The 27168-nt window shown below is 42.0% G+C and overlaps 2 protein-coding genes and 1 non-coding gene across 8 annotated transcripts; 2 read left to right on the top strand and 1 right to left on the bottom strand.

Annotated features, from left to right (window-relative positions):
• Positions 1–10356: 10356 nt before the first annotated feature.
• On the top strand, positions 10357–12927 carry tha1 (threonine aldolase 1). Its single transcript, XM_070851972.1, has 8 exons — positions 10357–10443; positions 10483–10686; positions 11343–11426; positions 11503–11591; positions 11676–11861; positions 11984–12121; positions 12256–12448; positions 12539–12927. The coding sequence occupies exons 1-8, from the start codon at positions 10389–10391 to the stop codon at positions 12844–12846; spliced, it is 1257 nt and encodes a 418-aa protein (XP_070708073.1). The 5' UTR covers positions 10357–10388; the 3' UTR covers positions 12847–12927.
• A 636-nt stretch (positions 12928–13563) lies between these two features.
• On the bottom strand, positions 13564–13645 carry trnal-uag (transfer RNA leucine (anticodon UAG)). Its single transcript has one exon. It is a non-coding gene; the product is annotated as a tRNA-Leu (tRNA).
• An 891-nt stretch (positions 13646–14536) lies between these two features.
• eef2k (eukaryotic elongation factor 2 kinase) lies at positions 14537–26553 on the top strand. 6 transcript variants are annotated; one of them, XM_070851807.1, is made up of 20 exons: positions 14537–14747; positions 15334–15594; positions 16138–16197; positions 17512–17612; positions 19530–19590; positions 19712–19749; positions 20385–20556; positions 20728–20877; positions 20958–21090; positions 21193–21320; positions 21773–21992; positions 22105–22163; positions 22573–22650; positions 23114–23170; positions 23369–23434; positions 24027–24158; positions 24850–25038; positions 25119–25243; positions 25438–25616; positions 26054–26553. In XM_070851807.1, exons 2-20 carry the CDS (start codon positions 15355–15357, stop codon positions 26161–26163), a joined length of 2298 nt encoding a protein of 765 aa, XP_070707908.1. In that variant the 5' UTR covers positions 14537–14747; positions 15334–15354; the 3' UTR covers positions 26164–26553. The 6 variants fall into 6 exon arrangements, with proteins under 6 accessions (XP_070707908.1, XP_070707906.1, XP_070707907.1 ...); XM_070851805.1 differs by having other exon boundaries at positions 14537–14722; XM_070851806.1 differs by having other exon boundaries at positions 14537–14722; positions 15343–15594.
• Positions 26554–27168: the final 615 nt, after the last annotated feature.

Raw genomic sequence — 27168 nt, forward strand, 5'->3', positions numbered from 1 at the left:
GGGGGAGAAGGGGGAGAAGGGGGAGGAGACATACTGGTATACAGCTAAACAAAAACATTGACGTGATTGATGTCCCAGACTTGGAGGAAATGATCGAGCTCAACAGGATGCTGCTCCTGTAAATATTAAGCCAAGTTTGCCAAAAAACCCATGTAAAAAAAGAAAGTTTTGGCCTTTTTAGTCTTAATTATGTTTTTAAGACCATCTGACAGTGATTTCTTCTTTACATTATCATCTCAGACTTATTTCCTTTTGTCTTAGTGTGTGTTTGTGTGTGCGCGCCCTCCTGGTTTTCTTAAATCACCATTCATGAAGGAGAAAGGAGAGGAAATGAGCTGTTGTGTGGACGGTTTAATCCCTGTAACTTTAGAAAGGTTTCTCGTCCCCTCTACTCTCCATCGTTACCTCTGGAGCTGCAGCGGACAGTTTGTCTGTCTGAATGTCAAGGGAACACAAGACTTCCTTACAGTGATTCTTAAAAAAAAAAAAGCCTTTTGTAAAACAACGTACAAAGACTAGGATTTGATCAAAAATGTTTTTGTCTGTGTTTGACCAGTGCTCGTACTTACCTGTGATCCATATTGGAGTGGTAGCCTTTTCACATCATGAAGTTTTGTGAACTCATGTGGCCACTTGAGACAAGAGCACTGAAATATACCATAGTGACATGCATTTTTTTTGTCAAATCTCAGTCTTATTTTTCTCACATCAACTCCAAGTTTTTACACGTGTTGCACCCGTGGACCACACGTGTATGTGAATCATTTGTCTTTTATAAAGACTCTCTTGCAAAAGGCTGGCCACAAGTCTGGCAAAATACAAGCTGTAATATCTGAAATGACAAAGCATTACAAAAAATAAATGAAAAGGAACGTTGCACATATTTATATTTCTAAAATATTTCAATAATTTATATTAAAGAGCACTATTTTTACAAAAGTAAATGCATTTTCTCTGTGTGTTCACTTTATTTGCCTCCTTCTCTTCTCTTTTCTCTCTCTTACTCCACTGAGTCAATATTGACTGGATAAGCTCTAAGTTACCGTAATGTATTGTAAAGGCAGTCTGTGTTCCAGCAATGCCTGGCCTCGCAAAAAGGTTATTAACTGACAAATGGGCTTTCCTAGTTAAACAAAGCAGTGTTTATGCTGTCGGCGAGGATGACATGCGTTCACTATAGGGTTAAAATTATTGCAATCATCACTTCTTGTTTTCTCTGCTGGAGCATTGTGGGTAAATTCCTTAGGCATCAGAGAACATATAGGAAAGGGCGGCAGCAAGATTTTGTCAGACATGCCCCACAGATGTACACAACACACAGTAACAAAGGGATTCCCAGAAGCACTCAGTTATGTTAACACCTCACACGCACACACACACACACACACACACACACTTTGACACAGCAGTTACTGTGTAGAAAGCTCACTTTGGGCTGGACCTAAGTGGAAAGGAATGCAGCAGGGTTTATACATCCTGCCTGAGGGGCTGAGAGAGGATGGCGTCCTCCAGATAGAGAGAGAGAGAGAGTATATGTGTGTGTGTGGATGTACATATAAATGTGTGTGTGAGGTCAAAAAGGTGAAAGGTTCCACGTGGAGGAGATTTATGACGGCCTGTGGTTTTAGTGGGCAGCCGATGCAGAGTGTATGTGTGTGTATGTGTGTGCATCCGTAAGAGGTCGGTCTAGTTAGATTGCTGTTGGTAAAATTAAGCAGGAGGTTCCTCTCTCTCTCTCTCTCTCTCTCTCTCTGTCACACACACACTCTCTCACACACACACACACACACACACTCCCATTCCCTGCATACCTACTGTTCTGTCTGAGGCTGGCTTCCAGGAAATGAGGCACTTTAATTGAGTTGACTTTTTACGGCTTGACTGGTGATAGTGTATGTATGAGAGAGCGAATGAGGTGTCTTTGTGTGTGTGTGTGTGTGTGTGTGAGAGAGAGACGTGGGGACTCCTCCCACCTGAGGAGAACAGAACACAAAGAGAAAATTATGCTAAAAGAGCATGAAATTCAGATTAGAAATCTCTGAAGTGTGATGTGAAACTGGATTGTTTACAATTTTGTCAGTATTATCATACTTATATAATTACACCACACACACACACACACACACACACACACACTGTATATCTGGATATGAGCCAGCCACACACCTCTGTAGAAGTCACTGGGAATGAGAGGACAGTGTTTAACAACTGTTTTTACAGCTTACCTCGGTACAGGTAATTACAATGATTCAAAAACTCTACCACGGTTCCTTATTTTGCTATGACTCTTACAGGAAAAAATGTGTGTCAAAAGTTGTTTGTTCCCTTTTGTGTGTGTGAATGTAGGTGGGTGACTCTGACTTTGTTTATTAGAGGATGCCTGAGTGGGCAATTATAATGATTTCAGAGACAGGCAGAAATGAGTGAGCCTTCTTCCCTAAATCCAACCAGAATAATCCAGTTTTACACACAAACACACACACACACACACACACATTGTCTAAATAAGCCAGCTCAGCTCACTATGACTCATTTTATGTTCCCCATAGTTGCCTGGTTAGTGGGACTGGAATATTTTGCCTGTATCCTTCGCTCCTCTCGTGAATCTCACACACTCACAGAAAGTCTTTCCACCATGATTCATTTTTTCGGGTAATGACTTGCTGTGTCCAGCTCAACAGTTGTCAACAGTGTCCCAGGCCAAGCACAACACCCGGCTCTCAAACAACTGAGCTTGGTTTGGAGCTTTTTTTCCCCCCCAAACAATCAAAACATTCACACCAGAGTTTGGGCACTGCCCCTCAGAGCTTCGACATCGTGTTTTAATGCAACACGAGGAAATGTGTTTGACGACTGGGAGAGTGTTTTAAAAGTGAGCCGGTTTGGCTGATAACATTCTTGCAGTCCGATTAAAATCTCAGTCTTATTAACAGTTACTTTTTTCATGTGATTCATTTTTGAGCCCATGCCAATGTCAACGGTGTCAAGCATAGAAGGTGGAAAGAATATTAAAGGGTTAGAAATATGCCCTGCAAGAGCAATCCACAGTGGTCTTCCAGGAAGGGCCTCCGGTTTGCTGATTATTTCTTCCAGGAAGGCTTTTTGTTGGCTGATCGGCGCTTATAGGAAAGACGTTTGGTTGGCCCATCAGCTCAAGTATTGTCACAGCCGCTTCTGATAAAGTCAGACCAGCTTCCAGGAAACCAGAGATTTACCCTCCAGCATTCCATCATTCCTTCACCATCAGTGCGCAGAGAGAGACAGAGAGAATGAGCGGGAGCAGGAGGGGTATAATAGGGACACAGATCAATAAAAACCATATGGGAAGCATACAGATAGTCAACTGCACTTAAAAAAAAACATATGCACATGTGTGTTTGAATGTGTGTAAGCCTATAAGGACACACACAGACTCAACCTGCACTCACTGACCAGCTCATTGACACATGCAGACACACACACATCCAAACCACAATATTTTTTTAAGCTGACTACACCACCATCCCCCCTACAGCATTTGCAAGTCATTGTGACTAACTTTATTTTCACTTCAATCATCACTGAAATGGTTTTCCCGTAACACCTGGACAGCCTAACGGATGGGTGTGCCCGTGCTGTTACTGGCTGTAAGAACAAAGAAAACTACCTTGGATGACCTGAAAGGTACAAAGCAGGTTGTAAAAGAAGACTGTGAGGCATGTTGTCGTAGACACCATCGTTGTTTTATCAAGGAGGTGGATTCTTTTGGCTGCTTTTGCTCTCCATTCACAGCTGTGCGAGTGTAGCGGCAGAAACGCCTGGATGCCAAATGGCTTACTGTAACAGCATGGACTCAGACCAAGCCCTCCAACACTCTCAGGTGTCGCCGTGTCCCATCAGCCAGTAAACAGGACGGCATCAAATTTGAACTTGAGACTGTAGCACACGTGCACACGTATGTATGAGCACTGGCATATGCACATACATATGTGGTGAGTAAGAGTTTGTCGTGAATTAATGGCAACGCCCTTGAGTTACCTACACGATGGAAGAAATACACAGATAGTTTAAGAAAATGCAGCAGCGCTACTACATTCACAATTTAACTGCAGTAATAGTCATATAATACGTATTTAATGATGCCATTTATAGTAGTAAAATGTACTCAAGTAACAAAAGTATTTAAGTAAAGAGTTTTGGTGTCAAATGAAAACTTTGCATCTCCAATTTCGGGGACTTTCATTCATTCTTTAAGATCAGCTGATGAAAGAAAGAAAAAGAAAGTAGTAGAATGAAAGAAAGATAGTAGGAAAGAAATGAAGGAAAGCAGTAAAACAAATGAGGTAAGAAGGAAAGGTAGCATGCAATGAGCGAGGAAGAAATTAAAGGATAACTGTGGTATTTTAAAACCTGGGCTGTAGTTTTACAAATTTCAGGTTTGAAAGGTATAAAATGCTTTTGAATTAGTTCAGTAGATCGTTTCAGCCAACAAGCAGGAATGGGCTACACTGATTGTAATGTAATCCTTTTGGGCAACCTGTTAAGTAACAGCAATAACTGCTTTTCTGAAAAAGTGTCTGAAAACATTACAGAATGGATCCCTATAGGGATAAACCTGTAATTAGTAAATTTACCTTAATATACATCTATATTTATTAGTGATATTTTATGAGTTCACACAGTGCTTATTCATCCTATAACCACCAGGTAAATCTCTGTATATCACAGTATAAGTCAAGTCTGTGGTGCATCTGTTGAGATGTGTTTTACATCAACCAGCATTGACTGATTTACTGAAGCTGAAGGGGGGGAAACTGTAGCGATGGAGTAGGCCAAAGCAACTATGAGTATGGCAAAGCCAAAGAAGCGTAGAAGACGAACATTATCACAGACTTCACACTCACTCCAGTATTTGGACACTGAAATAAAATGGCAGATTATAAATATGGTGCACTACGTGGTCATTTCACACACACCACAAAATGGCATCGTTATGCAAGAGCTGTCCAAATATTTCACTCTTAACCAAAGACATCAACTTGCTGCTGCCACTAGTGGAAAAATCAGGCAATTATCAAAGTCAAATGGATTAATCCTCTGAGGAACACGAATGTCTGTAGAAAAATTGTGCCGATCCATCTTGTAAATGTAGAGAAAGTTCCACAGGAAAAATGAAAATGTTGACCTGCTGGTGGCGGTGGAGGAAATCAGGGGATCACCAAAGTCAGTAGGATTAATCCTCTGGGAACAATGAATCTATGCACATCATTTCCAAACAATGTGTTGTAATAGGTGATGAGATATTTCAGTCTGAAACAAAATGGTGGACCCTCCTGCAAACTAGCATCGCCATCTCGCCACGCTGCTATTTTAGCTAAAAAGTACATTTCCATCTGAAATAATGGAGTATGAGAATAAAGAATTGAAAATAACTGCATGTATATACTGCTTTTTAATAAGTAAATTTATTTGCAGTAGTTGCTTCCACTTGCCAGCACACACACACACACAAAGCCTGTCTGAGTCACCATTATTACTGAGCATCTGAACTGACAACAGTAGGAAATGTGTGTGGGAGGGTGTCAGCCTTTGGCAGTTAGATAATAAAGAGTCGACTAACATCAAAGAAGCACCACTGCCCTTGGCGTTTCTTTATCAATACGCTTCCACTGTGGTTTCCACATTGGATAAAATCATTAACCATATCTTTGTCTCCCTGAAGTACAGTACCAGCTGGAGTATCAGAGTCAGATGAAAATCTGGGGAAAAAGGGGTTTTCTCATGACCTAAAACCAAAACAGCTTTCTGGGTTTTGTGTCAAATTATAGACTAGATTTTACAAGGTTTCCGCTGCAAATTAGAAACGACAGAAGCCTTCAATCCGAACTGGACATTTTGAATATGAACAGCAGCGCTTTTCTGCCAATACCTGACAGGCTGCTCTGTTTCGTCTCAACTAGGATCCAATTGGATTAAACAAGTCTCAAAGCTGAGTCCTCTGCACTGAGTTCATTCAGCTATTGACCTGCCACAGCACGCAACCCACAGTGTAAAACAAATGCCACCTCTTAGGCTTGGAGTGTATGTGTGCGCATATCTGAGTGATTTCACCTTGAGAGAACAGTCCTGTCATTAAAGACTAATCATTCCTCCATTCAGATACTCCTTTTCCTGCAAATGGTGGGATTTAGACGCACATAAACGCACACGCACACACATACACCCATCATTCTGTTTTTTTAATGTGATGGATTACATTTGTTCCTGAAAGAGGAAAACAGGGGGTCCACTGTGTGTGTGTGTGTGTGTGTGTGTGTGTGTGTGTGCCCAGCAGTGAACAGCATCTGAATGCAAGAGCCAATCAGAAAGCGGTATAGACACTGAGCCCCCCAAGTACTGCTGGTTTATAGGGCTCAGCTTCAGAGAAGTCACATGACTTCCCAGAGAGAGAGAAAGAGAGAGAGAGGGAGAGAGAGAGAGAGGGAGGAACAGAGGAGCGGGCAATGTGGGAAAGGAGGATGAAGAGGATGAGGAGGAGTGAAAAGAGGGTGACAAGATCGCTGTGAGGGGTGAATTGAAGGTCTGGTAAATGAATGGAGCAGGAAGGAGGTAAAAAAAAAAAGATGCCACTGTTCTTGGAAGTGAAATTGTACAGGCTGGTCATGGTCTATAATTACAGCTGAATGAACAAAATGAGAAATGACTGACTGAGAGGAGTCGGTGTCGGTGAGTGGTGAGTGGATGAATGAAGGATGAGATGAATGAGTACACACGATAGTGGCTGCTGTTGATTACTACGGAGGATAATCTTGATGGTCTGGTTAACCTTGCCTCACTGTCACACAACAACTATCTTCACCACAATGCTTAAAGGGACACTTCACCCAAAAATAGTAAGCTATTTCTTAATTTACCTCTGAGACATGTAGATCATTTATGTGCAGAGGTTTTGAGATATAAGCCGCTGATTGTTTGGCTACATTAAAAGTTAATAATTACATTTTGTTAGAGCACTTAAAGTAGAGAGCTGTTCCAGTGAAATCGATTCACAGGAGGTCCTGTGGAAACATGTGACCCTTTTTTCATTTTTCAGTACTCGGAGGACCACAAATAATATTCCATTTGCTCCCATAGAATTACAACAAAACTAAACCATGTGGCCAAAAGTATGTGGACGCTGTTCAACCTGTCCAATGATGGGGGTTTTAACGCTACAGCACACAGTGATACTTTAGACAACAGCGTGCCTCCAACGTCGTGGCAACAGTTTGGGGAAGGCACTTTCCTGTTTCCACACAATGCCCACATTGTGCAAAATGAGGTCCATGAAGAAATGGTTTTCTGAGATTGGTGTGGGAGAACTTGACAGAGCTGCACCAAGTCCTGACCTCAACCCCATCCAAGACCGGCCAGATCTTATCGCCCAACATCAGCGCCCGCACTCGAAGCCTTCCCAGAAGAGAAGGAGGCTGTTACAGCAGCATAATAACACCCACAGTTTAGGAATGAGATGATCAGCAGTCACATATGGGTTTAATGTGCAGTGGTCCACATACTTTTGGCCACATAGTATGTCTGCATGGATACATACCACTAGGAAGAGGTTGGAAATTCTGTTTGTTTGTTTAAATTTGGTTGAACTTACCCATTAAAGAATTTTGGGAAAAAACAAAAAGAAGGAATTTACACCCCTGAGCCTCCCCTACGTCTTGAGAGCAATGTATCTGTGTCTGTGTCTGTGCGTGTGTGTGTGTGTGTGTGAAGTAAAGCATGTCCACATGGCCCATGACATATGAAAGGGGGGGTAGTGTGAAATGTGAAACAGATGTTAGTCTTGTTTCGCAGGCACTGATGTCGACACCTTTACACTGCACAGGGAAGTGTGTGTGTGTAAGTGTATGAGTGTGTGAGTGTGTGTGTCTTTCTGTGTGTATGAAAAACCTCATTTGAGGGAAGGCTTCCCATAAACACCTGTTTTGTTCCGGTTAATATCTCTCGTCATGGTGAAGAAATGATGGCCTCAGTGAAAGAGGAGAGAGAGAGAGAGAGAGAGAGAGAGAGAGAGAGCCGGGAGGGAGGAGGGGGGGTCACCTCCATTCCCCTCCGTCTGTGAAAGAGAAGAGCTCATGTGGGATGAACACATTCGTTTATTCATTCGGCCCGTCTATTTTCAGCCCAGTGGGTTTATGGTTATTGGAAAGGCGTTGCCGTCTCGCTCCTTCCCAGAAGGAGTCAATATTTCTCCCTCTCCTTCATTTCTCCCTCTCTGCCTCTTTTTCTCTAATTCAATATTTTCTCCAAAACACCACTCTCTCCTCCATGCACAGGCAAGGAATGCTGGAAGGCATTTGAGAGAAACAAAACACACGCACACACACACACACACACACACACACACACACACACACACACACAGACAAAAGTGTGAGGTTACAGAACGCAGTGCCAGCAGTGATCCCGGAAAAACTCCTGCTCAGGACGTCTCCCACTTTCTCCATCTTATCACAGCTATCCATCGCTGCTCTGTCTCGCCTCCAGATGCATCTTTATCTGTCTCCGTTCACGGCTCTTGTGGGGCTCTCGAGACCGACTGTGGCCTTTTTTACGATGCTGATGTTTGCTAATGACTTTTAATGACGACTTGTTATGGCTCATAAAACCTTGCTCTGTTACTAGCAATATCAACTTTAACTACAGTATGTTGCGGTCCTGATAACACACAACGGGACTTTTAGCGAGTGATTAAAATCAGACAAGACAGCATGAGTATGCATGCGAGTGGTAAATGTGTGTGAGGAGAGGGAGGGAGGAATGTGAATGTAGTTGTGCCATTTGTGGGTCAGAAAGAAAAAGTGTCAGAGGGAGGGGGGAGTTGTTTTATAATGAGCACACCTCCCTTGTGACCTAATCTCAGTCCTCGGTAGATAAATTCCCACAAGGCTTCACCTCCAAATATTGACTTAGTCCCAGAGACATGAGGGAAGTGGGGCTTTATTGCTGATAAAAATAGAGGATGTGGCTGGATATAACCAGTTCAGTTTGTCCATAGTCCGTATGTGTGTATACATGTGTGTGTGTGTGTGTGTGTGTGTGTGTGTGTGGGGGGGGGGGGGTTGCTTTTACCTCCTTTCTCGCTCTCTATAGAAAGATAAATGGCGACAGCCTGGTTGAATTAGCTTTACAGCTGAGTGCAGGGATAAAGGTCAAGCCAAAAACAGGTTTGTGACCCCTGAAGAATCTACGGGTGTCACAGTTATTTCAGAGCATTCGTGACCACAGCATAGTGTAAACACACCGTACACACACTGGCACAGGAGGAGACAGACACACACAGATGCACACACACGGAGACATTTACGGTCATACACGCCTCACTCACTGGGGCGGGTTAATGCAGGGCATGGTGAGAGTTACATTTAAATCATAATCTAGATATAATGTGACGTATTCTGACTGAAGATAATTGTGGAGAAGCAGAGGAGAAAGTCTGGGAAGAGTTTGAGGGGAAAGCAGAAAAAGCAGAGGGCTGCTGTAAAGTATCAGTATTTAAAACGGGAAAAGATTGTTCATGTTTTCACAGAAGTCGTTTTCTGTGCAAGTAGTCCAGCATCAATGCTTCAAATAAAATTAATCAATTAGTTGTAGGAAAATCAATCTGCCACTATATATATGATATATGGCTGAAAGTTTTACATTATTGTTCTGGATTATGCATGTTTATTGTACATAGTCTTCATAACTGTTGTGAACTTTTTCACATTCAATCCTCGTCAGCTCAAAAAGAGATGTTTTACACATTTTTAAATATATTACAGATTCTTTTAATATATATATATATGTTGTTTTATTTTTGGTAAATGTTTCTATTTTTTATTCATGTTGATTGACTTTTTTCCCCTTTTGTCTTACTATGTTTATTGTTATGGACTAAAATACCAAAGGCATATTCAGTGTATGTGAAAACCTACTTGGCAACACACTTGATTAATTCATCATTATGAGTTTGTTGTTAATTGTTATGGTTAAAAGCAAAGCATTTGATGGTTGATGGTTCTTACATACAACATGAACAAATTCAGGTGTGTTGTAATGAACTGCATTAGACTGTAATCTCCCTGATAATCTCTTATATCTAATCTGTAAATTAGTATGTAAATGAGCAGATAATAATTCTCTTGATCATTTTACCATTTAGGCTACATTTATATTTGAGTATGTTGATGCTTGGTGGTGTTCATGTTAATAATTAGCTTTGTTGGGATAAAGGCGCCACCTTGGGGTTTACACTGCTCTGTGCATGTCGATGGGCGGATAGGTCATCGATTAGCTTTCCTTGCAGTCAATGATTATCGATTTCAAGTGAACGATCCAAAGTTCAAAACAAACACACCAGCGCTGACCATGATCAAATGAGCTGCATCATGTCATTCTCCAGCAGAGTTTTGTTTCATTTTATCAACCACAGTGTCTCTCCAAGCAAACCGCTCCGTGTGCGAAGTGCAGCGGGCGCCGCGCTGAGATGGAGCTCCGTGCGAGGCTACTACAACACCGGGAAGCCCAGACACGCCGGGTCGGGCGGAGCGGCCCACGTCCGGGTGGTGGATCTCCGCAGCGACACGGTGACCAAGCCCGGGCCGGCGATGCGGCAGGCCATGGCGGAGGCCGAGGTCGGAGACGACGTGATGGGAGAAGACCCGACAGTGAACGGTCAGAGCCGAAGAGTTGGACAAAGCTAAAATTATACTTAAACTAATTTATGCACAGTTCAAACTAGTGATAAAACAAGTCTGAATCAAGTGCTAGAGTATTTACATTACAATTGACCGATCATTATCATATAATGCTGATTTTGCTACATGTATGTTTTTACTCTAGTTTTTATTCAGTTCAAGTTTTATCTGGTTCTGACTGTGTATCTGCATATAGTTTAAAATGTGCTAAATGGTCCATACCCACTAAGTATTACTTGTTTCTTAATTACATTTTACATTAGTGACTATATTTGTGTCCACACCAACTGACAAGCAGCCTCTGAGATGCAACCATTATTTTAATGAGTGAAACAATAACTGAAGCATAGTCTCAATAGTATGTAAGCAATTCAGCAGCCTAAAAGCCATCCTAATTGTCCAATAGTCCAAAACAAGGTGCTTTACAATCTGTAAGACACCCTCCGTCCTTCGACCCTCTATCAGCATAGAGAAGAAGCACAGAGGGATGGGTCTTTATAGGAAGGAAGGAAGGAAGGAAAGAGGAATTTAGTTCAATATGAATGCACTCACGGTAGCATCTTAATTTGTCAAATGTGACCTAAATATTTTTTCAATTAATTTCAATTTAAATTTTTGACTGAATCTCTTCAGAGTTGCAGAAAATAGCAGCTGATATGTTTCAGATGGAGGCGGCGCTGTTCGTTCCCAGTGGAACCATGAGTAACCTCATCGCAGGTGAGCTGTGCCTTCATTGGCAGAATCTGAATCCATTTTTATGAGGTCATAAACGTGCATGCATTTCACTGTGCAGTGATGGTGCACTGCAGGGAGCGGGGCGACGAGATGATTGTGGGCGATCTGTCCCATCTGCACATCTATGAGCAAGGAGGGAGCGCACAGGTGAGTGTACTGGAGAAGCTGTGGTGAGCACCTCCTTCCTTATCATCTGCAGTGGATTCAGTGTGTATTTGGGTGTTGACACAGCTGGCTGGTGTCCACGCCACCACAGTGACCAACCTCCCCGATGGATCGTTTGACCTGGAGCAGCTGGAGTCGAAGATCCGCCACGGTTACCCCGACCCCCACTACCCCCGTTCGCGCCTCATATGTGTGGAGAACACACACAACATACAGGGAGGACGTGTGCTACCGCTAACCTTCCTGCAGGAGGTGTGTGTGTCTGTCAGAAACACCACATCTTGTGGTTGTTTATATATCAACAAGTGAAAAATGCTAAGATACTTGCCTTGCTACAACACAATGGTGAATCCAGCAGTGTTTCTGTCTCCAAGGTTCGTGCGTTAGCAGATAGATATGGTCTGTCCGTTCACATGGATGGAGCCAGGGTGTTGAACGCTGCTGTGGCCCAGGGGGTGCCTCCATCCACCATACTGCAGCACACACACTCTGTCAGTGTGTGCCTCTCCAAGGTGGGACTGCAAAACACAAACACAGAATGGATCAGAGAATACTTTTGTGTATTTTGGAATAACACCCAACAAAGAAATATGTAGACTAACAACAGAACTCCTCAAAGTCAAACTCCCATCATGGTGTGTACCAGGGTTTGGGTGCCCCCGTGGGAACCATGCTGGCTGGACCACAAGACTTCATATCCCGGGCAATACGGTGCCGTAAAGCCCTGGGTGGAGGGATGCGGCAGGCTGGAGTATTAGCAGCAGCTGGAAAACTGTCTCTACTGGAGATGGTAGGAAGACTTAAGGAGGATCACCGCAATGCAAAAACCTTCGCTCAAGGTGCAGTATTTCTCTTCATGAAAGTTAAATCATTAACTGGCTGCCACTGTAGTCCTGCTCATAACTTGTTTATCTCCTCCCCTCTCCCAGCTCTGCTCGACTGTGACCCTCCTCTGTTCGCCGTAGACATGGCTGCTGTGGAGACAAACATCCTGCGTTTCCGTCTGCAGGAGCCCAGTTTAAGTCCTTCTGAGTTCTGTGCCCGCATGAGTCAGGTTGGCGAGGGAGAGGAGGCTGAACTGGGACAGGGGATACAAGTTCTCATGTACCCCCACTTTGGAAATTCAGTACGGGCTGTGTGGCATCTCGGGATATCCCCAGAAGATACCCAGCTGGCCATCCAGAAAATGCAATTTGTGGCTTTTCAGTTTTTAAAGGAAAAACTCAAGGCCCGGTGAAGTCTGACACTTCCCGAGATTTGTCATCTTATCACTTGAATAAAAGTTTACACAGACTAATCTAAATGTAATGTCATGCAAAAGGAATAATTTGAATTGTGGACATCTTTTGTCCCTCAGTTCAGTTTTTTGTAATTCTTATTAGAATTATAAAATTAAATTTAATGAGCCAATATTGCTTGTCAATTTTTGTTTAATTTTTAAAAATATTTTGTGGGGTTTATTTTATTAGAAAAACCGCAAGGAATTACATCCAACAAAAGGTACGGTAACGCCCAAATCCCATAGCCACCAGGGCAGCCCTCTCACATTTTGTTAAATGTTAAACCTTATGTGAAGCATACCTCTTCAATCTGTGTTACTGTTTTTAAAAGGTGCAAAACACTAACGCTTCATATGTTTGTGGACTATTTACAATTTAGCAACACATGCATCTGTTGATCACTGTGTCATCTTTAATTCTTGCTTATTTACTCATGAGAATGTGTTATTACTGAGAAGGGGCTTTACAATGCAGCAACTACAGCCACATGATGGCACTGCTGTATCAGTCCCTGCTATGTGGTGGCTTCAGGCAGAAAATGAGGAGAGGAAAAGCCTGTGTGCGGTTCTTCTATCTAATAAATCTTTCTAATTCGGGTTGTATGCCAGCTTTTGTGTATGTGCATTTTATACATAAAGTAAATGGGTTGTGCTTCAGGTAATACAAAAAGAATTTGGCAGCGGTGGGATTCGAACCCACGCCATCGAAATGACTGGAGCCTAAATCCAGCGCCTTAGACCACTCGGCCACGCTACCACCTGCCTTCATTCGTGTAATAGATCTAATTTCACTGACTACAAGTATTTATTGCGATGTATAGTTTATTTCCAATTGCTGCATTTAACAGCTTTATTGACAAACTGCAGCTAAAACAAGCTACAGTTAGCTGTTTGCTAGCTGCATGCTACAAGACGAATTATTCTACGGCAGCCTGGAAGGAAAACGTTTAGTAAATTTGATAATAAATATAGCTTAAACCAACTAAATATAAACTGTACTGGACCGTGGGATATAAGTCACAAGCTGAAAGGGTGAAAACTACTTCAACAGACACTCACGGTAACAAAACATTAGTTAATTACAACGTTGGGAGCTCAGTTCATGTTTTCTCGTTAAGTTGCCATTAGCTCATAAGCTAGCTAGCGTTACCAACTAAGCTAAACTTCTGCTGCGAATAGACCAAGTAGCTTAACTGCGTGTTGGCATTATGCCGTGTATCATGTCACCTGTTGCACTGTACCTATTACATAACGTATGTTTGGTTGGAAATCCCTGACGAGGCTCTTCCCCCATGAGGTTGACTTCTCGGGTATCTGCACTCAACTTGACAGCTAGCTATATTTTACACGGCGCTGCCTTCACTGCTCCCCCGTAGTCGTAGCTACCAATTTCGCGCATTTCTTTGAAATAACTACAGGTCAGACATATTTACTGTGATATCATTAATGTAAAATGATAAAAACGAGTACAGTTGAGCATTAGTCTCAATCGACATAACTCAATCGACATAACTTGGATTCTTCGTTGGAAGTTGTTTTTTTTTAACACTTCCATAAATTCCGATAATCCTGAAGGTAGCGGGGGGAAGGGGCGTGGCCAGAGAACAGTGTGATACGTGCAGATGGCTCACGTCGCTGTGGTGGACGGTAAAGCTGCACCGTCTGCCAGCCACGTCCCCGGACCTTCAGGATACATTGGAGAAGCAGGACCGACCCAGTCCGGTCTGGGAGGAGAGTTCAGCCGCAGTTGCCTGCAATTCAATTAGTTTTACTTCTGACTGAAACTGTGAGACGGAAGAGGACCGAGGGTTCTGTCAAGTTAAAGTGAATAAAGGTGTGTCTGCGCCTCGGTTATAAAGGTTGGTTGTTTATTTAACACATGCAGGTCACAATAAACCAACCTTAAGTTGGTTAAGCTGTTTGGGAATTATTGCAGCATGTTGTAACATAATATACTACATCCACGGTTGAACCTGCAGGAGTGCATGAACTTCATGCATCTTTCTTAGATCTGCATCCCTCTTCACCAGCTAACTGTAGCTGCTCTGCAAACACGGTTGGCTTTGAGGACAGTGGAACTGACTGGTGCTTACAGTTCCTGAACAATATAGATAGAATGAACTAAACTGTATTTGCAATGCTAATGCTCACAATTTATTGCTTAAATCCACATTGTATATAAAATTACATATGGTTTGAGTTTAAATGTATGTATATAATGCAGTTGTCATGGTGCAACCTTCTCTAAGATCAGATACACCGCTTACATGTGGAATAAGATGTGCAGTTGTGCAGCCATGATGCAGGGTTGTTTTGAACATGTACAAACATGGCTGCCACGGATTAACTCCCACTTGTCTTTATGTGGCTCTTCTTTCCACTCACTGCACCTGATGACTCTCTCAGTCCACTCACCCTCCTGTCTCCCCCCTTATCAACACACAGCAACAACAGACAACAGACATCATGGAGGATGACCTGATGTTCAGCATGGAGGAGGAGGAGTGCAGCGCCAAGAGGACACCTGTCCAACACAGTGCTCCCAGTCAGCGGACCTCTTCCCTCAGTGATGACGACGACGACGAAGACCACATCATCTGCCCCATCCTGGACGACTCCGCCAAAGAAATCTGTCACTACCTGAAGAATCTGGTTTACAGCCGGCAGCTGTCCAACTCTCTTCCTAAGAGCAACTTTGCGTTCAAGGTAAGCTGTTGCCAGAAATGAAAGTATCAGTAAATGTTGAAATGCAGTGCTGGAGGATTGTTCAATCATGCTAAACACACGCACAAAATACACACTTTGTATTTAGTGTGTTATGCTCATGCATCATCAGAAACACTCCCCCTCTTGCAGTTTTCTATGAGAACAACTTTTTGCCTTATAAGGAGAGACCATCTGTGCATGCCTGCTTATATATCTGTTTGCTGAGACAGAAAGCTGGTCAGCCACCTCTTAACTGTACTCTCTGTAAAGGACAGGAAGTACCAGAGAGAGGTTTTCACCTCATGTTATCACATTGCATGTAAACACGCTGCTCTCCAAGTGAAGAGTGGTCCTTATCTGAGCCACTGTGCACCAGCCAACAGCGGGGATGAATGACCTTTTTAGTTTTTGTGTAGTGTTGTTATTTAAAGCATCAAGGCAGATTGTGATATTTGAAATATTTTGAGGATGTTGTGTCTGTCAGGTTTTTCTCTTCCTGTTTGTTGATGAAAAGCCGTCCATTTTCTTCACCTTTCTACATAGAATGAAACAGAAACAGAGACAGAACCTCGGTCGTACAAGGTTTTGTCTGAGAGCGCACGGGTATGTTACAGATCAAGTTATATCTTCCCTCTCCCCCTTTTCATCAGTGACCATCTACGCCTTCCCTCTCCCCATTCTATTCTGTAATTTACTGCCCTTTTCCTTCACTGATTTGGAATATATTTTTTCCTCCCCTTCTCTCCCACGACTCTCTTCATAACTGATGGTATGTTTATCGTAATCAGTGCATCCTCCCTTCCTTCATTCCTGCACTTTATTTGATTAATATACACTAACAAGTACATGTTATATTGTTATTTTACAAAACTACACTTTTTTTCTGGAGCATTTGTGCAAATTATTTTGTCATTTTCACTGTTGTTTCGGTTTCAAAAAGCTATTTTTTTATGATAGATGTAGTTAAATGTAGTATTTTGGGCATGGCTGATCACTTATGTACCACAAAAGTCTTTACCATGTGATCCTAAAGTCTTGTGACCAGGCTGTCGTGTATCTGATAGCCTGGATAAGTTGCACGTTCCCGCAGGTGAACAAGGTCTGACGTAAAAGGCGTCATCTGCTCCTCCTCACAAGCAGACATGACACTCTATCAGTTAAAAACATGACCCGTCGTGTCTTTCTCCAAGTAAAACCTTCGCTCTAAATATAAACATATCTAGAATGCCTGCGGTGACCAGTGGTGTACGAGGGAGACGTGCTGCTGTGCAGAACTGGATGGGTCAGCGTTTGTGTTACTGGAGCAGTGACACATGTGACACTACTAGTGACACTTGATTCATAGTTCCTACTGAGAAAATTATTTTTAGTTTTATTTATGATCAAGTTCATTCTGAGGTAGCAGTAAATTATGTAAGTTATTGTGGAATAATTCAATGTCCATGTCTGTTTAATGATTGTGGGCTTTCTTTCTGGTTTAAGACATTTGTGCGTTTCCTTCCTCCCTTCCTTCCTTCCTGATTTGCATGCTGTTCCCTCAGAAGAAAAGAACTAAATAGTCATGCTTAGAGCAGGCTGTGGTTTAATTGGTGTGTCCCTGTGTTATGTTGATATATGATCTCCATTGTAGGCTTCCCTATTTAAATGCTAATACTTTAAAGAACAAGGGGAAGCTGTTTAATGCAGAAACTGTGAAATTTAATTTGCTAAATTAGCGAGCACAATACAGGTACTTAGAGGGAGAAAGTGAATGTGCTGTGGAGAAAGAGCACAAAAAAGCTTGGATTTTGCCTCTACAAATTAAATTCTGCACTGAGCGGCTTCCCCACTTTCTAGTGAACCTGTTTGTGAGACTCTACTTTAAAACATTAAAACGACTTCTCCCAGCTAATAAGTCGTGTTTATTCACTGCAACAGGAGACTTGGAAACATGCGATCGAAAAGGCCAAAGCCATGCCTGACCCCTGGGCACAGTTTCATCTGGAGGAAATCAAGACCGAACCCTGCATTCGTTACAGGTATGAATAACTCTGCATGGCTGTAAACCAACAGTGGTAACAGACCTATTTCATGGCAGACATTCTGACTGATCACAGCAGGAAAAGCACATGAAACAATATCCTACAGGGTGATTACGTGCCAATTATAATTGCATGTGATTACTATAAATCAACTCTCTAGCAAGATTTAATGGTTTTGGCATTTCCAAGTAGTGTTGCAAAGGTGGTGTCTCATATGTTATAACATTGTTTGGCACTTCCTGTTAACTCAGTTTTTGGTCTCCACCAACATCTGAGAAAAATATCCGGCTCTTCAGCTGCTAAATGCTTTCAAATGCGTTCATCAGCTTGTCACTGACTTTACCTACCAGGCGTTTGGTGCAGGGCAGGTAGCATTCAGTGCATTTATCAGAGAAGCTGCCTGCTGCAGCCAAAAACAACACAGTTGAGTTTTAGGCTGGCAAACCAAAACTATCAGCTGAAAGCCACTAAAGCGCTCCAGTGCTAAAATTCAAGATGAACTCAAGAGTTGGTGATAATTCTCTGCAGTTTTATCACTACAAGCAACTGCTTTCACAGTATACAGAGTCATCAGATCTATTGTTGGTATAAAGTTGTTTATAATACTACCCTTTTAGGTATTCAAATGCAACATATTTTAGCAGTAGTCGACACACATTAGCCAAGATATGGTTTTGAAATACCATTGAAGTGGCAGCATGTTTCACAGTTGGCTCATATCTCGGTCAGTGGTGCTAATCTCAAACATTACTGCCCCTTTACTGGGCACATTAAGCACTGACGCCCTTTTGTCCGGCCATTCTTTTTTATCTCATGTGGTGGGACACTGATTGTGCACCCAGATATAATGACCAACATCTTGCAGAGTTCTCAGGCGTTTATAGTAAGGCAGCGATCTACAGCTGAATGGGTGTGGGCAAAAACAGGAGGAAAATGAGTTCCTTTGTCTAATGGTGTGTGTGTGTGTGTTACATAACAAACAGCGCCGGGACTGGAGTGCATAGACAGAAAGGATTGTCAGGAGCTGGGATTTGCCCTTGTGCTCTCTTTTCATGTGCTAATTTTACCCACATGTAACCTCACTCCTGTTAAACCTCCCTGTAGTATGAACTTGATGGAATGAACACCACGGTACGCTGTGTTCCCAGGCTGTAAACGGTTTGTTGAGTGACGATTAGATTTTGGACTTGGAGTAGAGCTCTGTTTTTTGAGTGGAAAGTTTCTTCCTTGAAGGCTGTCAGGTTTCAGCTGTGAAAGTCTTGCAGCCGCAACTACAGTTGAAGCAGTATTCATTAACTCAGGACACACACCCTACCAAGCCAAACAGACACACTGACCCAGACATGTAGTGTGTACACATGCATTCATATCACCATATTGACTCTGTGAGTTCTTCTCCGGATGCATTCACTCCCATAACTCTAAATCCAAATAACCTCAAGTCCTAAAATACAATGCAGCCTTTTTGTTTCATTCTTCTCTCCTTGTTGTTTTTCTTTAGAGGGGAAACTAGATGCTTCATATGCCTCCATCATAAGAATTATTAATCAGCTGCTGGCAGACAAACTCCCTCACAGAGGGCAAAGAGTAACTTGGCCATCATGATCAAGACTGGAAGATGTAATGGCTCTTTTAGTGAAGGAAGTAGACTCATAAGAGACAAGAGTCCTGGCAGCCAGCCCAGAGTGAGTGATTTATAAAGTAACAGGTGGAAAACAAAAACCAAGAAGCTACAGATTAGCAGGGTCACTTCCCAAGTGCATGGTCTCACAGCTGTGCTTCTTGAAAAGAGATTTATCTTTCTTTATCTGCAATTTTCCTAGAGAGAAAGATTACAATAATATATGAGATACGATTAGGTGAATGTGATTTGATGTGGATTTAAATAGCATCTGGCATATTTTCACTTCACAGGTACAACGCCATCACAGGAGAGTGGGCTCAAGACCAGGTCCACATCAAGATGGCTGCCCAGGTATTCCTGCTTTGTAAAAAACCCATTGTTTTGCCAAAATGAAAAAACACCCATATTTACTACAGAGTCTTGCAGTTTCTTGTCTCCTTTCTAATTTCTTTCCTTGCCTGGATTCTCACAGCCGTTTGGGAAGGGGGCCATGAGGGAGTGCTTCAGGACGTAAGTTGAAATATTTCTGTACATTCATCAGTTCTCATCCAGCGGTTATTGCCCCTGTGCTCTAGTAACTGTGGCCTTTGTGGTCTCAGTGTAAACAAAACAGATGCGTGTGGCTGTCCTAGATCGTAACCTATAAGTATTAATGCTTTTGGTGAGATAGAATTTAAGCGCATGGTGTTGTGACTGCTCTGCTGTGCTTTGGCTTCTGCATGACATTGCAGAATGAAAGAGGAAAGGGATAATTGTCTGATTGTTCACGCTTAATCCTCTGTTTTGTGGGAAATGTAAAAGACAGACATCCATCAACGTCCCCACTTCAACTGTTTGTTGTTTGCAGTGTCCCACAGAAAAAAATCCACTCTGACAAAACCCAGAGCATGAAAATAAATCCCCCAGACAAGTTCGGTCCTAAAAAAAGCATTGAAATCTGAAATGTGGTCTGTTTTTCCTGCTGGATATAAACACACTAGATCCTTTGGGCTCATCGAACATCAGTTCCAGTGGATGCTATGATCAAAAATGGCTTTAATTATGGCTTTTGATAAAGTTTTCTAGCTGAGGGTGGACTGTGGCATACATGCAAACATTATTAAAATGTTCTTCATTGTTAGAACTCATATTTCTTTTTCCTGCAGGAAGAAGTTGTCAAATTTCTCACACAGCAGCAAATGGAAGTCAGCGTCTAATTATGTGGCCAAGAGTTACATGGAGACGGTGGACAGAAGTGTTTACTTTGAGGATGTCAGGCTGCAAATGGAGGCCAAACTCTGGGGAGAAGAGTACAACCGCCACCGACCTCCCAAACAGGTACAGGAGAAGCATCTGCAGTCCACTGATGTGCTGTCTGGTTAATGGCACAGGACCATAATGACAAAATCTGCGATAATCGCTCAAAAGCACTCAGAGGGCATCGCTGCACAGTCCTCTAATGTTGAAGAACTGAAGAACTGTAAATACATAACCCTCTCTAACCCACAGGTGGACATCATGCAGATGTGTGTGGTGGAGATGACAGACAGACCAGGTAAACCTCTCTTCCATCTGGAACATTACATCGAGGGCAAGTACATCAAATACAACTCCAACTCCGGCTTTGTGAGGGACGACAACATCCGGCTCACTCCACAGGTATGTGACGTCTCCTTTTGATATTAATACATAAATAATCGCCACATAATCTTCAAATTCATTCCTATTGTGTCCATCAGGCCTTTAGTCACTTCAGTTTTGAGCGATCAGGCCACCAGCTGATCGTGGTGGACATCCAAGGAGTCGGAGATCTCTACACTGACCCTCAGATCCACACAGAACAAGGGACTGACTTTGGAGATGGAAATCTAGGTACAGTTCCCTTTGATATCGACAGTCTGCTGCTACATATTTGTGTGAAGTTCAGTTAGAAATGATTAAAGAAGCTCCATCTTGATCGTACCTGTGTTGTAGGTGTGCGAGGCATGGCACTTTTCTTCCACTCCCACCTGTGTAATAAGATCTGCAAGAGTATGGGCCTGACGCCTTTTGACCTTTCCCCTGCAGAGAAGTCCCAGCTGGACTGCACCAACAAACTGCTCGTAATTTTAACTTTTAATTAATAATAATGCACGAAGTGTCGGACAGAGCCAGAAATCAGCAGCGGGTCAGCATAAAAATATATTTAAAAGTTCATGAATTAGAAATAAAAAATAGATTAAAATGAAAAAAATGTCTCTAAGAATAAGACTTGTATTGCATTTTACAGTGTTCACGCAATATTTAGGCCTGAATGTGACCTGAATGTCCCGTTTTGGGATTTTATTTTCTGTAAGAAAATTTTTTGTTCTAGATCAGAAAACATTTATGCAGAAAGAAAGAAGAAGGGCTCCGTTCTGCAAGTGTGAAGAGTGTGCTGCATTATGATTTTATGCTCTCCTGCACATAATCTCTCTCATAAACTCAGTTACAGGATTATCTTCACTGTATTCTTCTTGTTCTGCCACCCTCTGCTGCTATCTCCTAAAGAGAGATTCATCCTGTTTTATTTCAGAAGTCTGCAGAGACGGTGCTGAGGGGCTGTGAGGAGCCCTGTGGTTCTCCTCGTGTTAGCACCATGTCAGGAAACCGGGCACCTCCGCTGTTATCCCGCCTGTCTGAGACGTCCTCTGCTGACGACAGCATGAGCGACGCAGACTCGGTTCCCTGCTCCCCTCTCATCCTGCCCTGCTCCCCGCTAGCTGCACCTGGATCTTTCGGAAAGTCCCCTTTCGGTATGTGCATGAACACATTATTGCATACGACACATGTATAACATGTATGTTTTGATGTAGTTAAGCATGCTGACCTCATTGTTTAGTTTTGTATTATCTCTACATTTTGTAGGCATATCTTCAGTGTATGAACATGAAAGACTGAGCAATAACAACACAGGTGAACACAAGGTGAGCAATAATTCAGTGAATGTGAATCGGAAAAAGTACATCTCAGGTCCAAGAGCTCAGTGTTTGAATCCAAGTCCAAAGTTTTTTTTTCTCCTTTAACATAGAGTAAGATAAGATAAGATAAGATCTATGAAAGAGGATTAAGGACACATGTAAAAAATGTAAATTAGTTGTGACTATAATCTCAGAAATCTGACTTTAAAGGTCCCATATTATGCTAAATGCACTTTTTAGTGTCTTTTCAACATAAATATGTGCCCCTGGTTTGCCTAGAGACCCTCAGACTATGACTACAGTCCTCTCTCTCTCTCTCTCCTGCTTCATCTTTCACTAAATATGTGTCAAAACGCTCTGTTTAGATTTGGCTCGCCTCATGATTGATTGATTTCTGATTGATTGATGTCTCTAGGAATATGACAGCAGCGGGGACAGCGGCTACCCGAGTGAGAGGAGGAGTGAAGGCGACCAAAATGACCACGTGGACGGGGTAAAGATTTCAATTTCACTTTTGCTTTATTTCATTTTGGCCAGACAGTGTCCAGGACTTTTTTAATCTTTTAAGCAGCCAAAAAAAAAAAAAAAAAATCAATCAAAGAAACAAAAAAAAATCTAATCAAATCAACTTTAGAGAGATACAAGAGATACAAAAGAAGCCAGTAATTCTTGAATTACACACACTTAACCTAAAGATAAACAGTGCCAAGTAATAGTAGCAAAATATATTATAGATATAGATATAGCACAGAGGTTTTTTTTTTACATTATTTGCAGACATATATTCTGGCATATTATCTTAAACAAACATTAACACATCATTTATAATCAATATTAAACCCTGACATGTAAGACTTCTCTTGCTACTGTTTTAACATTTCCTCCTCTCCACATTAAGCTCCACTGTGAGATTCTCTGACAGTAGGTTTTCTAATGCATGTTGTATCACCACGTAGGCCCATCATCGCTACCAAAGACATTACTCAGAGTCGGATGAGGACAGTGTCAGACGGGTAAACAAAAATAAAGACAACAGTGTGCAAACGTCATCCTCACTGACATTAATCATCATCATCATGATCCAATAACCTCCTTTAACTTTCTTCACCTTGTCTTTTGCCCTTTCTCTCTCATCCTTTCTGTATCAATGAAAGCCGTTCCTCACCTCTCCTCTATTTTACCTCCTCCTGCTCTTTGTGTTCCCTCACTAGAGGAAGATGGTAGCTCCTCCAAGAGTCTCTGCAAACTTACACTCATACACTCCTGACAAAGAATGGGTGATTATGTGCATGGAGGCTCGTGCGCCCGGCATCTCCCTGCACAGTGCCATGCCGTCTTTATTGCTGTAACGCTTTATCAAGCATGATTCTGAAATTGCAATTTGGGCAACTGATTATACAAGCCGACACTGTTTCCATGTCCTCTCCTTTACCTTCAATCGAGTGGATGAAAACAGTCTGAAAATGCAAAATTCAAACAAATTTAAAGCTGAAATTTGGAATCAAAACACCATCTGCCTCTGTGTCACCAACTCCTCCATCTTGCTAATGATTCTCGCCACAAAACATTTCTGTGTGTGTGTGTTTGTGTTCCCATGGTTTTTACATCATTTACATAATTTTGCATTGACTGGGCAACAACAGAGATGTACTCCTCCAGCTCAGACGTCAAGCCTGATCTGAGTCATTTATCAGTTAAAATTAAAGCTATAATAAAACATCTCTGGAGGGGTACACCTCACCAACTTGCATTGATTTACCATCATCATATAGTTTGTTTTTCTGTTTATTGCGGGGAAGAGCGGTTAAGTAACTTTCTCCTCTTCATTCTCTCTCCTTTTTTGTATCTGAACTGTGCTTGTCTGCTCAGCTGACGGAGGAGAAGTGGAGCTTCTACCATTCGTCTCGCGCTCACATCCACCGACCTTCCTGCGTGGCCACCGAGGTCGAGCGACTCAACACGCTGCTGCAGAAGAAGATTGGCCAGTCGATCCTCGGAAAGGTAAAACATCACATTGGTTGATCTGATGTCAATAAAAGTGATATACAGTATGTGGTCGATTGCACACACGTACTTACCAGCCAAATAATGCTGCTAAGATTATTAATTTTTACCCAAATATAACGACTATTTCCACTTTCCACACACAGAATTTGTTTGTCTGACTATCAGAGAGGAGCACATACTAAATGCTTGTCCTACATACTAACTGCATATTTCATTTAACTTTTTTGCAGCCTCTCCATTTTTCTGTGTGCACTCAAACATCAACGTTTTTCAGTATACCGTATTTTGTCAATTTTACAGTGTGAACATGCAGTACAAGCTCAAAACCTGGTTAGAAAGAGTATGTAGAACCGCACTGGGACACACTATACATGTTCCTGTACCAAATCAAATCAATTAAAAGCAGGTTATGTTGCGTCTTGCATGAGTCTGTACTGGTATGTTGGTGGATTACAATTTTACCATTTACTTGCTTGTTAAACTAACGTAATAATCCTAATTAGTGAGAGTCATAACCAGCTCAACAATCATATGTATCCCAGCCTTAAGAGAGCAAGAAGATCTGTCAATCGCTCTACAATTTCAAATTAACTCTGGCTGCTGAGACTCATGCGAGATCCACCTGTTGCTGCACTGTTAGTTTCATCCGTTTGAACATATTCTGGATCTCCCTCCTGCTGCTCAGGTCCACCTGGCGATGGTGCGTTACAATGAAGCGGGTCGTTTCTGTGAGAAGAACGAGCAGTGGGATCAGGACGCGGCCATGTTTCACCTGGAGAGAGCTGCACTGTGTGGAGAGCTGGAGGCCATCGTAGCCTTAGGACAGTGCTGTCTGCAGCTGCCTCATCACATACTGCCAGACGTGATGCTGGAGGTACCATGCAGTTTATTTTCTCTCTTTATTTGTGGACAGAGTGCACCGTTGTTCTCTAACCGTTTCCGTGTTGTTGGCAGGATAATGCAGGAAACAGGATGAAAGGTTTCAAGTATCTACTGCTGGCTTCTGAAGCTGGGGACAGACCTTCTATGATCACAGTGGCCAAAGCCTTTGATACTGGGATCAACCTGTCAGCTGACAGGTCAGTGAAGGTCATTTTAAAGCAGTCTAACCTGTTTGACTTTTAAACTGTGAAAAGTTGGACTTGTATTTTGAGTCTGTGGATAAAAAAAACATGAATCCTGGTCCAACCATCATGATAATACTGCCCTCTAGAGGGATTTTTATTAAAGGAACTTCATTTATACTGATCGGATTGATGTTTCAATTGTTTAGAAAGCAGGACTGGGAGGAGGCGATTCACTGGTATGACAGTGCGTTGAACATGACCGACTATGACGAGGGGGGAGAGTTTGATGGGACGCAGGACGAGCCTCGCTACCTGCTGCTGGCCAGAGAGGCAGAGATGTACCAAGAGGGAGGCTTCAGTCTCACCGCAGACCCACAGAGAGCAGGTGTGACTCCATGCCAACTTAACAGGCCTCACTGTGCTAAATACACCTGAATATGCCCTCATAATATTAAGGAATATTCCACTGAAATCTCTGAGTCTGTGAGTATTGAACACTCACTACAAATGAGACTCCAAAAAGTCACAAATAGTGAAACTTTATTGGTAAAGTGACGATTTTTGGGGACACACTGATACACAAAGTGGTGTGAGAGACTTTTATGGATGTTTGGATAATTTTGATCCTCTTAGCTGAAACTTGTAATCCTTCGAACTTTTCAGAGCCATCTTTATAGCCATCTATATAAATCCTCCAGATATGCAGATATACCCATGAATTGTAAAAAAAAATTGCACATGATGAATATGAATGAACTGACATTAGTGTGAGGTAGTTACATCAAGAAAACTCCTAACCTCTCCCACAATCCCTCCCTGCAGGTGATCTGTTTACAGAGGCAGCAGAAGCTGCCATGGAGGCCATGAAAGGTCGACTGGCTAACCAGTACTACATGAAAGCTGAAGAAGCCTGGGCGCTAATGGAGGAGTAATTCAGGATTCATATTTTTACCACAAAAAAGCCACGGGAGTTAATGTGTCTGACTGATAGCCAGGCCTGTTTACATTTACATTTTTATTACAGAATATTTTGCCAATGATGCTCTGTGTGTGTGTGTGTGTGTGTGTGTGTGCGCGCACGCGCAGCCTTCTAGGATCAGGCTTAATGGCCAAGCTTCTGTTCTTCTTCTCCTATTTTTGAGGTTCTGCTTTTCTTTATTTTCCTGTCGGTTCCTGAAAGAGAAGTTCTGAAGAATCCGAACAAAGAAAATGGTTTACTTACTCAGACCTAAATCTGAGAACACATTTGTTGGAAAAATGTATGTAAAAGAATGCTTGGAGTAAAAAAAACTGTCAAATAAAGTTTGCTTTTTATGGGTAAACACTTGTTCTGCCTGATTTTACTCCCCAGTAGACAAGATTCTGTCATTGAAGGGCTGTCACTGAGCCGATTCATCCTCCAGTGTGAGACGTAACTTAAATATGAGGTATCCCATCCCTTTATAAAACAATACAAGAGAAAGAATGTTGTACTTTACAGAAATGCAGCAAATATACTTCTATATTCTTTATTTAAATTTTATTGATTATATGACAGAAATGTAATTGTATCAGTGATGGGAGAAGTATTCAAATTCTTTTACTGAAGTAAAAGTACCAATTCTACACTGCAAGGGGAGAAAAACATCACTTAATTAAAAGTATTAGTAACAAAAGCAATTTTGCACAAAGTTAGTCCTTTGCTGTGTTTTACTCATCTGGTGTTTTTAGGATTAATGTTACTGCTGCATTAATGTGTATGTTGCATTTTACTACTGTAAATGTTTAGAATTGTGCTAATTTTACCTACTTTATAGTTGGGTAGCAGTACATCTAGGCCAATAAGATCATCACACGTTTGCAGTAACTTTAATTTGATTTGAACACAGTGCTTGGATAAATGTATTTAGCTGAATTCCACCACTGCGTATAATAAAACGTAAATAATTATAATTAGT

The sequence above is a fragment of the Pempheris klunzingeri genome, chromosome 20, assembly GCF_042242105.1.
Source record: "Pempheris klunzingeri isolate RE-2024b chromosome 20, fPemKlu1.hap1, whole genome shotgun sequence".
Classification (NCBI taxonomy): Eukaryota; Metazoa; Chordata; class Actinopteri; order Acropomatiformes; family Pempheridae; genus Pempheris; species Pempheris klunzingeri.

Bases quoted from the DNA above. Each gene is read 5' to 3' on its own strand.
- tha1 (XM_070851972.1), top strand. From the start codon at position 10,389: ATGAGCTGCATCATGTCATTCTCCAGCAGAGTTTTGTTTCATTTTATC. The intron at 12,122-12,255 runs GTGGGACTGCAA...GGTGTGTACCAG, and splicing joins TCAGTGTGTGCCTCTCCAAG to GGTTTGGGTGCCCCCGTGGG. The intron at 12,449-12,538 runs GTGCAGTATTTC...CCCCTCTCCCAG, and splicing joins TGCAAAAACCTTCGCTCAAG to CTCTGCTCGACTGTGACCCT.
- eef2k (XM_070851807.1), top strand. From the start codon at position 15,355: ATGGAGGATGACCTGATGTTCAGCATGGAGGAGGAGGAGTGCAGCGCC. The intron at 19,591-19,711 runs GTATTCCTGCTT...GGATTCTCACAG, and splicing joins ACATCAAGATGGCTGCCCAG to CCGTTTGGGAAGGGGGCCAT. The intron at 22,164-22,572 runs GTGAGCAATAAT...TGATGTCTCTAG, and splicing joins ACAACACAGGTGAACACAAG to GAATATGACAGCAGCGGGGA.